At 56.7% G+C, this 14,840-nt stretch overlaps 1 protein-coding gene across 1 annotated transcript in view; it reads left to right on the plus strand.

Moving 5' to 3' along the window:
* Positions 1 to 14,840, plus strand: part of NKD1 (NKD inhibitor of WNT signaling pathway 1) — an 82,015-nt gene that overhangs the window by 59,363 nt on the left and 7,812 nt on the right. The window contains exons 5-6 of the mRNA XM_042969316.1: positions 9,187 to 9,293; positions 12,391 to 12,486. Of these exons, the coding sequence (XP_042825250.1) occupies positions 9,187 to 9,293; positions 12,391 to 12,486 (203 nt within the window). The remainder of the gene's footprint in view (positions 1 to 9,186; positions 9,294 to 12,390; positions 12,487 to 14,840) is intronic.

Below are 14,840 nucleotides of genomic sequence, written 5' to 3' on the forward strand. Positions count from 1 at the left end.
CCCCCTTGCGGCCCAGGTCCGTCTGTCTCGGCCCCCAGGTGTGATGTGTCAACCACTCACAGACCCGAGGAGCCCTGGGAAGGCCTCTAGCCCCCTTCATTTGTAGTTGGCGAGCTGAGGCCCAGAGAGGGGACGTGAGCCGTCTAAGGTAACACAGCAGACTGAGAATGGAGCTCAGGCCTCTGACTCTTGCTCATTCAGGGAGTATTTAGCTGAGCATCTCCTGCAGGCGTGGGGCCCTGCTGAGTCCTGGGTGCTCGACCATGAACCAGGTAGGTGGGCCTTACTGGCAGGGTGCTCGCCTGAGGGAGGCAGGTAGTGACTGAATAATCCAGAGAACGGCCGTGCAAATTTCTGATAGTGGTAAAACGCCGTGAGGGGTAGATTGTGGCAAGGCCTCTCGGAGGAAGTGACATCTCAGCTGAGGAAGGACCAGCCTTGGGAGGATGTGAAGGGAGAGCAGCCAGGAGGAGCAAGCAGACCCCAAGGTGGAAGGAACTTGGGGTTTAGGGAAGAACAAAAGGGAGGCCTATGTGGTAGGAGGAGCCGCTGGGGCCAAGGGTGGGCCAGCGGGCAGGGGTGGGACCACACGCTTGGGTTTTACGCTGCTTTTGAAGAGAAGGCGTAGGCGAGTGCCAGCTTCTGACTTCCATTTTAACAAGATCCTCCTGGAAAGCGTGATGGGCCGCGTGTGGGGAGGAAGGAGGCCATGGAGACGGGGCACGGTCACAGTAGTGCAGGTGAGAGGTGATGACGTCGCCCAGCGTCGGGGCTGGGGGGCTGGAGGGCAGTGGGTGGCCCTGGGGGTAGAGGTGAGAGAGGGGAGGTCGGTGAAGGAAAGAAGGGATCCCGGGTTCACCTTCGACGTCCGGCTTAAGGACGGAAGGCAGTGGTGGTGCCGCTTCTGACGTGGAGGCTTAGGCGGGTGAGAGTGGAGGCTTTTTGTTGGGGGCACATTGGGTTCAAGATGGCTGTTGGACATCCAGGTAGAGAGGCCAAGTAGACAGTGGGACACTGAGTCTGGAGGTCAGGGAGCAGCTGGGGGGAGAAAGAGAGGGAGGGAGGGAGGGGACTTCTAAGGACGTCACCACAGGCGGCTCCGCACCACTCCCTGGCAGGGCCGGTCAATCGGCGGGGCTGGCCGGTGGTTCCCTGGAAGCCCAAGACGAAGAAGACACGACTGGTGAGCAGCGGGGCCCCCCCGACGGAGGGCAGGCGGGCCACACCCCGCTGGCTGCCGTGTCTCAGTTCAGAGCCTGTGCTCCTGCGAGTGTCAGCGAGGCCCGACTCCACTCCGCGGCAGTCCCCCAGAAGCCCGGGTGTCGGCGGTGACAGCAGCTTCTCTCAAGTCTGTTCTTCATAAAAGCTCAGCTGGAACAGTGGAAATTCTGACTTGTGTCAGATACCGAAGAGGCTTTAGTAGTTTCAAGTAGCTCGGGGTTAGATTCTAAAAGTTGGATTTCATCACATGTTTTAACTTGGGCGGGGACCGAGGGAGAGTGGAAGGGACATGGTATTTTTAGCCCCAAAAGGCTTTTTTCTCTTTCCTGCTCCCTCTCCCGGCTTCCCCCCCTCCCTCCCTGAACAGATGTTTCGTCTCAAGCCTATACAAACCTCAAAGCAGAGTGGCCATCGACCTTACGCTCTGATGAGGGAAAAGGCCAGAATGCTATTTGTTGGGAAGGGTTTTTTCCTTTGTTTTCTTTTTTCCCCTCCTCTTTCCCCTTAGTCACAACCGGTCCTTAAAGAAATTCTCCCTACGGTAAAGTGCACCCTGGGGAGGCAGGATTGTGAAGAGAAACACCCTGGCTGGCATTTCAGGTCTCAGGAAGGGGTAGACACCCGCTGGTGGAAAGTGCCAGAAGCCACCTTGGAGAATACTCATCATGTCAATTCCTGTTTTGGTGGTGTTTTTTCCTGACAAGCGGGGGCTCAGAGTGATGGATAGTTAAGTCAGGATTCTTTGGCTTCTTTTGACATTCAGCCCAAATTTGCTGAAGCTTTGGCTCACGATATTGAAAAATTCTAGGGTGGATCTTGCCCAAAAAGGGCCAGCTGGATCTGGGAGCTCAAACCGTGTCATCCAACACGCACATACTCTCCCTGCCTTCCTCCCGTCCTCTCTCCCTCCCTCTCCATCACCGGTGCCCTCCGCCCCTTTGTTGGTCTATCCTGCTAAGGTGGGAGGGATGGCTACCCAGCTCTAGGTGCTCACATTCTATGAACTCAGCCATCACAGGTGAAAGAGAGCCCCCAAGTCTCACTATGTCTTGCGAAAGTGTGATTCTCACTTTGCTGGCGCAGGTGGATCTAGGTTTTGTGGGACCCGAACTTAATCCGGCTTGGGGGCCTTCTTTAAGAAAAGAAACACATGATCCTTTTATGGATTTATTTTTTTGTATGATCCTTTTATAACTTTGAACCAGATTATATATGTGTCCTGTTAAACCTAAATACCTGTATCTCCACCTCAGCCCTCCCTTAGCTCGATTCCAGAAATGCCTGTGTTCACCCCAACTGTGTGACACAAGAGGATGTACAGAAGTCAGAATGGGAAGAGACAGGGGTCGTAGCTGACTGAGGTTAAAATACCTAATTGGAAAGTGTCAGAAAACCAAGTGAGCATGTGAACACATTGCTTAGGGCCTGTCCCACGCAAGTGAGGGGCCCGCAAGCTTTCACTCCATTGGCTTCAGGATGAACTCTCCCTTTATACTGACCAAGGAGCGGCCACAGTGGCCATCGGGATGAAATATACCATGTCGGGTCTGGGCACTGGGTGCACCCCCGAAGCTGGAGTCGAATCAGCCCTCTGTAAACCGTGTGGATTGGGATGGGAGGGGGGCGGCCACCGGAAGAAACCCAGATGCTCAGAAGGAGGAGCATGGTTGCGAGACAGGCAGGAACAGGTGTCAACGATTGTGTGACAGAGTGGAGAGACCAGTGGCTGGGGAGTCAGGAAACCAGGCTTTTAGTTCTTCTGTTTCTATCCCTTCTGGGTTCAAATCCTGGTGCTATCACTTACTGTCGTTTTGATGATGATGATGGTGTTGGTGGACCTGATGTGGTGCGACAGGCACTGTACCTTATTCTGGGGCCACAGCGAGAAGCTAGGATGAACTAAGTAATGATAACAGCGGTGTAAGAGAGTGTCACTGAGCAGAGAACCCTAACCTAGCCCCCGGGGGTATGCAGGCACCATCTCCCAGGTTGGAAGGCCTAAGCTGAGGACCTGAAGGGTGAGCAGGAGCTGGAGAGCCAGGACAGGCGTTCTTGGCAGGGATAACAGTGTGAGAGCACGGCCGGGTCAAAAACTGGAAAGCAATTCCGTGGGGAGACAGGGCTGAGAGACAGTGGCAGGCAGATCGATCTCGGCAGGGAAATGGCTTGATCCACTTTGCTTTTTGAGTTTAGTTTCCTCTTTGGTAAGATGCAAACAGTAACCTATCCTGCCTGGTGTTACTTAGAGGCCCTGATGGAGTAACGCACACACCCACTAACTCCACCAGCCCGCGGCTGCGCTCGTTGACAGACAGATTTGTGTGTCTCTGGGATCCTTGCTCCCTAAGGAGAGCCTCGTGCAGATAACACAAGAAACCATTTGGCCTGGAATGTACATATGATACCTTTCTCTTTTTACTGGCAACGGATTTACGCGCCTAATTATATTTGGCATAGGCTAATATTAAAATTCCTCTGCATTCCCTCTCGCAGCTGCTGGCAGAGGGCTGGGGAGTCAGAAACATCCTGGCGAGCCACCCTGAGACTAAAATATTTGCGGCAGATAATCTGTACATGGACAATTGGGAAAGGCCTGTGGGGACATCAGGGCGGGGGTCCAACCTCCGGCAAGGAAGCGCTGGCTTGCGTTAAATCTTTACGTCGTATCAACTGGGAAGAACGTGGCAGGTAACCGGGCTAAGAGAGCCATGCCTTTGAGTGTTAGTAATTTCTGGTCTTTGGTGGGGTTGATGTAGTCATAACTGTGTTTCAGACTTGTCCCCTACTTCCAAAGTTTATTATCAACTAGGCCTTTCCGGATTGTGTTAAAGCAAGCTGGCATTTGCTGATATCGTCCAGGGTTGGGATTTTAGCCTAAGTATGGGATTCAGGATCAGACCTACCTCTTTCAACCACCCCCTTCCTCACTCCGGTTCCTAGTCTCAATCAGGCCAGAATTTATGGCGTGTTTGTTATGCAGCCTTCCTTGTGTCTGCCTATGGGATTTGGTGCAGTTTAGCACACTGGGGTGGGATGGTTGCCCTGTGCATGGGTGGTACGTGTTGTGTGCTCTGGGCATCCCAGGGGCACTAGCCAGCAGGACCCTGGCTCCCATGAGACCTGCAGTCTGCCTGCCGGCATGTGGCAGGCTCCTGTGAAGCTGTCAAGAGACCCCAGATCAGATTGTGCAGAATGAAGGGCTAGTCCAGGTGGGGACAGACCGTGCTCTGCGTGTAACAAATGCATTTGTGCAAATTGGAGAAAGGAGCCCCCCTCAAGACACCTTTCTGCCGTCTGTCTGAAAACTGTCACCAGCAGTACACAGGCATCTGGGGTCCAGCCTGTGAAGGGAATCCTCTAGAGTTGTGCAGTGTACAACCTGCTTCTCGGATGAGCCCAGGCCCCTTGGGGAAGAACGCTGAGGTGCTGGTCCTACCTGGGTGCCAGGGAGGGTGGGGCTGCGGGAGGGCGGGTCTGTTTTATTTCACAGCCTGAGTCTCACACTGTTTGGGTGGCGCCGGCTGTCAGCAGCTCTGGCTGGGTGGGCTGTGCCATCCGGCTCCCTGGGTCACTGCTATTTGCCAGGCTAAACAGTCTTGAGAAAGTGACCGTGGCTCTCCCAGCATGCAGTCCCAAATGAGCTGTTGATGCCTCCCATTGGGACGGGGGGTGCAGGGTGAGGGCTGGGAGTCTAGACCCCACGGCCACCCCCAAAGATCGCCCCCACTTGGGTCTTTCCTTGCTTACTGACGCTCCCCTGCACTCTCTTCTTTCCCTCTCTTCCTCCCCAGCCCCCTCTTCTTTTTAAACTGGGGGAGGGACAGGGAAGAGACTGTCTTTGATCTCAGTGGAGGAAAAAAGTCTGTTCTGTTCAGGCTTTTGGCTAACACAACAAACAGTGTTTAAAATTTAACTTTGCTTAATTAATTAGTAATTCTGTTTAATGCTGTCTGATCTCCCTCCAAAAGGTATTTTGAAGCTTGAGAAGGGAACATCAAAGGGAGCCGGGTGAAGATGGTCAAGTAATGCATTTAATCTGGCAGTTGCTGGGGGTGGAGAGATGCCAGGTTGGGAGCTAATGTGGGAGAGAGCCATCATCTGGTAAACACAGCCAGCAGGCTCCTCGCAGCCATGGTGTGAGGAAGGACAGGGAGTAGTTTCCGAGGAGAAGGAGCTTACACACTGCCCCCCAGACTCATCTGAGCTGAGAATTGGTTTTAAGAAAGCAGAGTTGACATTTTCTCTCTTCCATGCCTGCTGTGTATGGTTGGGCAGGTTGTGTACTGCACAAGAGTTTCCAGTTAAGCAGGTGACCAGCAGGTGAAATCCAGCCTGCACCCTGCTTATCAGGGTACCCTAGCGGGGAGGGAGGGCTGCATTTACCTAAGTACAGTTCACCATCTTTTCTTTTTTTAAAAAAAGATTATTGATTGATTGTTGCGGGGGAGGCAGAGAGAGAGAGGGAGAGAGAGAATCTCAAGCAGGCTTCTCGTTGTCAGCACAGAGCCTGACACAGGGCTTGATCTCATGAACTGTGGGATTGTGACCTGAGCTGAAGTCAAGAGTCAGACACTTAACCGATTGAACCACCCAGGCGCCCCCGCAATCTTTTCTATAAAGGGCCGGGAGAGTACATCTTTTATGCTTTATGGGCCATACGGTCTCTGTCGTGACTCCTGAACTTTGCGTTGTAGAGTGAAGCACCCACACACGGTGCACATGAGCGTGTCTGTGTGCCACTCAAACTTTATTTACAAAAATAGGCGTTGGGTGGGTTTGGCTCCCAGGGCGTCCTGCTCTCTCATCCAAAGTACTTCACAGACACTGTGAGCCCAGAATATGAACCCAGAATACGAGTCTTTGAACTGGAAGGCTTTGCTTTCCTCCTTAGTCTATCCCTTTCCTTCCTTCTTCTCCTACCTCTCCTCCAGCCCTCCTTTCTTCTTTGAAATTAGCCGGATGGCCTGCTGTTACTGTGAATGATTAAAGAGTGATCAGAGTGCCTCTGAAATTATGCCCCCCAAAAGATTATCTCTGGGGGGAAAAATCCGCTGGGCTGAACAGGAGTAAGAGACAGAGAAAGGGCTCGAAATCTGGAGCCAAAGTCCATCTCGACAAAAATGCCATTCTCTTTGCTGGTTGGTGGGACCTGGGCAGCCTGAGGTGGGCACCTTTTACCCTTGCTGTGCCTGCCCATGAGCCTCGGGGTTGATGGATAGAGGGCGGTTTGTTCTGCACACGGCAGGTGGGGCCGGGGGCTAGTTGATGCTGTTTGGTTTGAGAGGGTTCACTTGCGGGTGTAGAACTCACAGGAGTTCCAGTCCCTCCCTCTGACACTGGGGTCTGCCAGGCTTTCTGACCAGCTCTCTGGTACCTCCTCTGGCCATTGGGCAGGGGACAGTGACCAGGTGAAGGGCCTTTGGTGGGGACAAAGGGTGCTGACTGTCTTTGTTCCCGGCCCCTAGGGCTCTGGGGCAGGGTGGCTCCCAATCTCCCCCCGCCCGTTGGTGGCCAGCCCCATGGGTGTCCGGGTGGTTTTCTGAGCTGGGATGGGATAAGGGACCCCCTGGTGAAGAGAAGGCAATCCAGACCACGCTCGTCCTTGGAGAAGACACATAAAGAGGGTGAGTGGTGGAGGGGACGTTTTTCCCACATCCCCCCCTCCCCCGCCCCTGGTGAGGAGAGAGGAGGGGAGGGGAAGGGAGGAGGGCCTGTATCTGGGGAGGGGTGCTCCAGAAAAGGAGAGAGCAGGGACAGAGGTTTCTTTTCTTTGGGTTTTATCAAGTGGAACTTGAAAGGCAATGTTGAACCTGAAGGTGGTTTTCTGATAACTTCTCTTTGAACTTGAAGTTTGGCTTCGATAAGCTTGGCTGGCTTACATCTCCAGCCGGGACCTCTGTGGAGGGAGCTGCAGCTTTGAAGATGGGGCTGGCCTTTGTTTTTCTTTCTTCTCCCCGCCCTGCAGGGGGGCTGAAAAGAAGATGTTGCAGGTCAGGAGAGCACCGTGGTTTCTCCAGTGGGGCGGTTTTGGGCTGAGGGGGGGCACTGGGATCTGGGCTATCCGCAGGGCTCATGGGTCATCTCCATCATTTGCAAAAGCCAGCGTTTACTGAGCAACTATCGCCTGTAAGCTGCTGTGCTAAGTAGGCACTTTTCTCACCGTGCCCCCCTCCTCCCCATAACTCTGTGGGGAAGAAACCGTCTCATGCCCATTTTACACACGAGGAGACTGAGATCCGGAGAAGTCCAGCGCCTTACCCCAAAGTTGCCCAGGCCAGTCAGCTGCAGGGTCAGGACATGGGCCCAGGACATCGGTCCTCACAACCAGGACACTCCCGCCGAGCTCACTGGCACCCCCTGGAGGTGCTGGGGGGCTCCTAGAGCAGACGGCTGGGCATGGAGAGAGACCCAGCTCCCCGACTCGCTCAGACAAGCCTCTCGACCTCTTTGCCTTCTTTTAAATAGAGGTGACAGCAGTGCCTACTTATTTGTCGCCTCGTAGAAGCGCCTCTGCCTTGTACCCTGTCTGGTTCCATGGTGGCGGCTGCTCTGGCCCAGCGGGACGCCAGTACGGGGGAGTCAGGGTGGCCTAGGCCGTGTGCTCGGCTGTCCTCGGGTCACTGGCTGGTTGCCCACTTGACTGTCCCGGGGCTCAGGTCACACTGGAGTGGCACACCTCCTGGCCATTGCGGTCTCTGCTTTTGGAGGAGCAGGGAGGGCAGGGCCTGGTCTTACCCACTATATCAGAAGCAGCCAGCGTCGGTCGCCTTCCCCCCATCAAGTGCTCCCTATGTCCTCCTTGGCTGCATTCTGTGAAAGCACCAGAAGGGAGCTGGGGTCTGCGACTGCAACTGGGGAATGGTTGCCCCGACAGCCCTAGAGAATGGTTGCCTTGCTGTGGGGGCATCGCGGGCCGGGGGGCTCCCCGCGTCTCTCTGGGTGTGCCCGGAGTGAACAGAAAGAAGGGGGCGCTCAGGCCCAGGCGGGAGGGGAGCTATGGATGGGGCCAGGTCAGTCGGTTGCCGCCACGGCCTTCCTGTCCCTGCCTGTCTGGACGGGTGACCCAAGTGTCCTTATCGTCCGCTCCTCCCTCCCTGTCCTGCTCCCCATCCCAGGCTGCCTGTGTTTGATAGGATGCTTCTGTGTCCTTTTGTATTCCAGAAGCCTCAGTTTTGAGAAAACTTTGCTAACAGCTGTGCTGATTCCCAAGAGATTGAGTCGGGGCGGGGGGCAGGGGGGGGACATCATTCCTCCATCACTACTAATCACTAGGACCCTGTGTGCTGGCCCTAGGCCCTTGGCCTTTCACAGTCATAGCTCATTCAGTCCACACAGGGATCCTCTGGGGAGGGGACTGTTATGATCCCCGTGTCACAGCGGGGGAGACTAGTTGAGACGTCTGGACAAGTTCTGTGACCCGCCCTGGGTCACACATAGTGTCAGAAGGATCTGGGCCCAAGCAGAGACTAACCTCCCCGGACTGGCTGAGAGAGGCACCGCGCTCCCCGTTTCCCTCACTCCTCCTGACCACGCACCGGTGTGCTGGGCGCAGGCAGGCGGCGTCTTTGAGGAGGCCAGGATGTCAGCAGGGAAGGCAGCGGGACTGTGTGGAAAGCAGCCCTGGTCTGCGATCCCCCTCTGTGGTCTGGCACTGCCCTGGCCGGCTGCAGGCTGCTTCTCTGAGCTGTAAAGTTGGGGCAGGGGATGGAGGTCTGAGAGGCCCACTGGGTGATCTGAGAGGCTGGCACAGATGCATCCTGGGAGCGGTCTGCCCTCGGGCAGCCCTGGATGTTATCAGAGCCGAGAGAGCACAAAGTCATTTGGCCTCCACACAGGCGGGACAGGAGGGGCCCGGCACCCTGGCGGTCCTGCACACGGTCCCCGGAACAAAGCCGCGGTGGGTACGGGGGCCCCACGGCCCTGCTGGGGACTGTCCTCATGCTTTTTCCCCTGCCGTCCCCGCAGTGGCCCTGCCTCCCGAGAAGACAGACGGGCTGGCCAGTGGAGACGAGAAGAGGAGGGAGAAGGCGAGTGAATCTTGCCCGGGTCCCAAGAAGCAGCTGAAATTTGAAGTAAGTTTCCTTTCCTGGCGCGGACTCTGGAGAGAAGGGTTTTCTCCTCTCAGTGGTACTTTTCGAGGAGGGAGGCTGCGGCCCTTCCAGATGTGAAGGCCCTTCACCTCCTGTGTGAACAGCGGTCCTCTGTGGGAGGTTTGTCCTGCCACGTCTGGGGCCGCCCCAGCTCAGCACAGGCCCTGAGGACTCCCCGCTGCCACCCCACTTGGCCCTGACCCCTAGCCGTGCAGCGTGGGGTGGTGGCCAGAGGGCCCCGCTGGGCTGTGGCCCGGTGGCCTGGGGGAAGGACGCGAGCATGGACGGGGGTGCGGCCATTACTATACAAGGTGACCACCTCCCTCTCTGGGCCTCAGATTTCCTCACCAGTGAGAGAAACAATTCCTGTCCAACTCCTGGGGCCTGTTCTCATCATGGGCTGTTGCCCAGGGGGCAGGAGGCCTTAGGCAGGTCCCTGACCCTATCTGGGACTCAGTTTCCCTGTGTGGTGAACAGCACAAGGAACATGCCCTCCCAGAACTTGCAGTCTGTCTGTCCTGCCCCATCCCAAACAGGGTATTAAGCTCCTTCTTTGCACCGAGCAGGGCCAGGTGCTTGGAGAGCAAAACCCAGGCCTGTCGGCATGGCGCTTTCCAGAAGCTTCTCTCTGCCCTCCTTTCCCCCTCCCTTCTTCCTTCTCTACTTTCCTCCACGAGACCACAAATAGCTCTGGAACCAGGAGGCTAGGGTTCCCATCCTAGCTCTGCCACTGCCCCACTGGCCTCACCTCTGAAGTGGGGGGTAGGAGCAGTATCCATCTTATCGGGGTGTTGTAAGTATGGTGAGCTAATGCATCTAACGTGCTTAAAAGGGTGTCCAGTCTCACAGAAGCACTTTCCTTCTTCCTTCCGACCAAGCTTGATTGACAGCTGCTGGTTACCAGGGGACCCAGCAGGGAACTGGGCAGGGCTCCTGCCCTCACAGGGGACAGAGCCAGTAACTGCACAGCCGGCGATGTGATGGGGACCTAGGAGCACGCGGAGGGGGTGGTCACCTGAGTCAGGCTGGAGGGATGCGGTGTGACAGACTTTTTGCGCAGCGGTGGCTGCAAGCACGGGTTGGAGAGGACGGGCGTCTGAGTGGAGCCTCTGAGTGCAGGAGTAGGAGTCGCGAGAGGTCATGACACGGAGCCTTTGGGGTAAGGAGAGCACTTGAGGCCGAGGGAATAGCAGGAGCAAAGGCCCAGAGGCCCGCCGGTGCCACACGTTGTGTGGGAATAACAAGCTGCGTTGTACTGAGCGGTAACGGTGGGGACTCGGGGGGATGACACGGGAGAGGGTGAAAGACAGGTCACAGTGGGCGCCGAACGCAGGAGCTGAGGCGGGTGAGCACAACCTGGTCGGGGAGCTGAGGTTGTCAGCTTCCGCCCCGGGGCCCACCGGCGTCCCTAGTGTCTTCCGGGCGTGGTCGGCAGCTCAGAGGGCAGGCTCAGACCTAGATGTCTCGCTTCCCTGGAGGCCTGTTTCTGGAAAGGGCCGGGTCGACTGCCTGGGACTCAGCCAGGGCCCATGAGGAGGATTCACCTGAGAAGTCCCAGTAGTGGGGGCATGGGGACAAAAAAATGCACATGACAGAGCTTGAGGGAGGTGGGGGTAGGGATAGTTACTCAGCCCTGAGCTGTCTTCGGAGCTGAGCACAAGGGCCAGGGAGTAACCGCCGTGTGTGTGTGCGTGTGTGTGCGTGTGTGTGTGTGTGTGTGTGTGCAGGGCAAGTGCTGTGCTACATGAAACGGTGCCTCGCAGAGCAGAGTGGCCACTTGGCAGGTATCAGACGGGCATGTCACAACTGAGGGAAGGCCGACTTTGAACTCAGCGTGGGCCGCCCGAGGACTGCTGGAGGGAACTGGCTTCGAGCTGCAGAGGCTGGGGGCAGGGACGCCGTGCTCGGGCACATTCCTGCCTGCGTTCAGAGGCCAGGTACCACCCCTCTCTGGGGGCGCCGAGCCTGTCTTCCTGCAAAAGGAGAGGGGAGCGGAGGCAGGACGTGGCACAGAGTGGTCTGGGAGCATCGTCGCTTGTTTTTATGGAACGTTGTGGCTCTCTTTTCCAAAATAGCCCGCCTTTCTAGAACTTTCTATGTGGTGTTCCACTGGCCCCTGTATACGCGCTGCCAGTGACCAAGCTCACCACCTCCCAGCTCAGGTCCCTGTGGTTAGACACGCTGGGCTGTGTGATCGATGATAACGAAGTCATTGTTAACATTACGTACATCCTATGTTAGCACTACAGCAAAGATCACAGCGGCTACTACCATTAATTGGACTTCTCTATGTGCCAAGCAGTTCCACGCTTTTCCAGTTCCATCACGGTGGACCCTGAGGCAAGGACTTGGGAGGTGATCCCAGGGAGCAGGAATGGAGGGAAGCCAATACCAGTGGGTTGATGGGTGGATCCCCGCCAGGGCAGCCGGGACTCAGACACAGAAGCTGGACGCTTGGGGTGGGAGGTCAGGGAACTGTCCACCATGGCTGCAGGGGAAAGCCGAGGGGATGTGGGGTGGGGCACTTCATGCTCCCAACAGCCTTAGGAGAACAGTACTGTCCTTTTCCATGATTTATATGAGGGGAAACTGAGGCACAGAGAAGCCATGCCCAGGGTCACACCGTTGTGGAGGGCTAAGCACTGGCTGGCATCTGGGGCTGACCTGGAGCTTTACCTTTTAATGCTCACCCTCTCCTGCCTTCCAGGTCAGGTGTCCACCCTGGGAGTCCTGCCATAGCCTCTCATTACTGGGCCCTGTGTCTTCCAATAACTTCTGTCCCTTGGTCCAGGTTTAGTTTCCCTGAGGCCACAAAGAAGCCTCGTCTCACACCCCTGACTCACACCCCTGGTGTTTCCTTTGTCTCCAAAGATCCAGATGCTGTCTGGCACCCCTGTGGGCATGCCTCCCTGGGCCAGACCTCCGGTGCCCAGCCTGGCCTCCCCTCTGACCCCTCATGTCTCGGTCATTTTGCTCTTCCTTCACACAAGGTCTGGGGAGAGCAGCAGGGAGGTGGCAGCCCCAGAACCTGGCCCCTGGGCGCTCCAGCAACGCCCGTGTGTTGTCTGTTCGTGCCCAGGAGCTACAATGTGACGTGTCTGTGGAAGAGGACAGCCGGCAGGAGTGGACCTTCACCCTGTACGACTTTGACAATAATGGCAAGGTCACGCGTGAGGTGAGTGCACGTGGCAGGCACGGGGCCATTGGCCATGCCTCAAACACTCCTGCCCCTTCTCCTTCTCCTAAGGCCGGTCCTGCTCCCACGGGCAGCCTGACGGGCAGTGGTGGGGCGTGGGGAGGGGAGCAAGGCCGCTGGAGCTTCAGGGAGACCTGGAGGAATGTCCCAGAGCTGCCTGGTGAGTGGGCAGAGGTGACAGGAAGGGGTGGCCGGCTCCCTGGGACTCAGGCCAGGCGCTGCTCCCACTAGAGAAGGGGAAGGTCAGGAAGCAGGTGCCTGAGGTCCTGCCTCCTCCCGTCTGTAGTCCCAGAGCTGGGACCACCCCAGGCCACCTCCCACCTCAGCCGGTCTGCCCGGGAGCTGGGGCCAGGGGGGCACACAGAGGCCAGGTGGGGCCTCCCTGTGCCCATACAGGAACAAGCACCCCCAGCCCCGAGGGCTGTGTCAGCGGCTCTGTGCACGGCCGTGTCCCAGGCCTGTTCTTCAACACCCGTCTCCCTCCGAACACCTGTGTCTCTCCCCTCGGCCCTCCTGCCACACCTCTCTCTTCCCTGTGTGCCTCTCACCCTTCTCCCGCGCCTCTGTCTGAATATTGAGCACCCACTGTGTGCATCTACTGTGCCCTAGGTGTGAGGACAAGGTCAGGGGGGACAGTGCAGACAGAGTTCCCAGCCTGTGGCTCTGGCAGCTGCTTCGGGAGGCAGATCCCAAGCAATCACAGGGCAACCGTAGGCTGTGACGTGTTCAGTGAAGGAAGTAAACAGTGCGACAGAGAGGGACCAGTGTGTCTAGGGAGGCCTGCCTGTGGGGACAGAGTCCCGGGCTTGGACCCAGCAGGAGTGCTCCGGGTGGTTAAGGAACCGGAGGAGACCGGTGGGCTCACCAGGAGACATGGCTGTGGCCGGAGCTGGCAGGGCAGGCCCTGGCTTTGAGCCCTGGTGCTGAGGGAGGCCACTGGTGGGTTAGTTTAAGCAAGAGCATGACCTGGTCTGAATTCTTGCAGTCCCTGCCTCCCTTTTACCCTGGACCTTGGCATCACCCCTTTGGCCTCCTTATTTCTTTTCCTACTGTTCCTCTGTGACATCGTCTCCCTCCTCAGGAAGCTCTGGTTTCCAGACGTGTGACCCGTTACAGGTCTGCAGAGGGGTCCGAGATTAGCATGGCTGGCCGCCTCTGGCTCGCCAGGGCATCAGGGGTGTGCCCAGAGAAGCTTTGCTGTCTTGTCTCCCTACCTGGTGCAGGGCTGCAGGTTTTCTTTTCTGTGGGTGGTGCAGGAGAAGCTGCCAGAGGGGAGACCTGGCTGGAAAAAAGGGTGTCTCTTCCTCAGCCGGGGCTTAAGGAATGTTAGAACAGGGTGAAGGAACCATGAGTGACTTTTAATAATTCAGGACTCCTTGGGACATACGTGACAGAATCCCAGCAAACTGCTATAGGTTAAAAAAAATATAATAATATAATAATAAAGGAATATATTGGTTCATGTAACTGCAGTGTGGTCCAGGGCACTGACTTCAGGCACGGCTGGATCCAGAGGCTCAGTGTCGTCAGGACTAGCTGTCTTCGTGGCTCTGTTTCCTCTGTATTCCTTCATTGTCTGGCAGCCTCTCCCCTGGCCAGTAGCAAGGTGGTGGCTGACATTTTACCCTCTATCTGAGACTCTCAGCGACCCCCCCACCCCACCATGCGGAAGTTCCAGAACTGAATTTCACTGGCTCCGATCGCCTCGCACGAGTGGCCCTGACCCGGTCGTTTTTGCCATGGGTTTGTGATATTTCAGATGGCCTATTCTGGGTCAGGTGCTCCTTCTGGAGCCCAGGGGAAGTTATGTGATACATGAGCCACACAGACTGAACATGAACATGCGTTTGGCTCATGAAATAAAATCAAGGGGCTGTTATTAGGGGATTGTGGGCAGGCAAAGCCCCCGAGAGGGGCCTGGGTACTTGGGAAGCAGCGAAAACCCTTCCTGGCTGGACACCTTGCTCGTGGAGGCTGGGGATGGTCCAGGTGAACCCCTGTCCCCTCCAGCTGTGGTTCTTTGTGTGAGGGGTTATGGTTTTTCCAGAGTCAGAGCCACCGTTCTTCCCCATCCTGTTTGGGAATGTATGGCAGTCGTGATGTAATTATCTTCGCAGGGGGACACACTGCAATCTGGAAACCTGGTCAAGCGAGCTGAGTTGCGGAGGCCCCGACCTGTTTGTTAAGGCCACGCAGACAGCCAGGCCGGGCTTCTCAGGGGTGTGGCGGCATTGCCCTCTCTTCTGACATGTGCAGTGGTGAAGGCCATGCCGCCTCTGGTTGCTGCCTTCTTCATTCCTTTCCGGTTCGGAAATGCCGAGGGGCCTCACGTG

Source organism: Panthera tigris, chromosome E2 (assembly GCF_018350195.1).
Source record: "Panthera tigris isolate Pti1 chromosome E2, P.tigris_Pti1_mat1.1, whole genome shotgun sequence".
In the NCBI taxonomy this organism is placed as follows: Eukaryota; Metazoa; Chordata; class Mammalia; order Carnivora; family Felidae; genus Panthera; species Panthera tigris.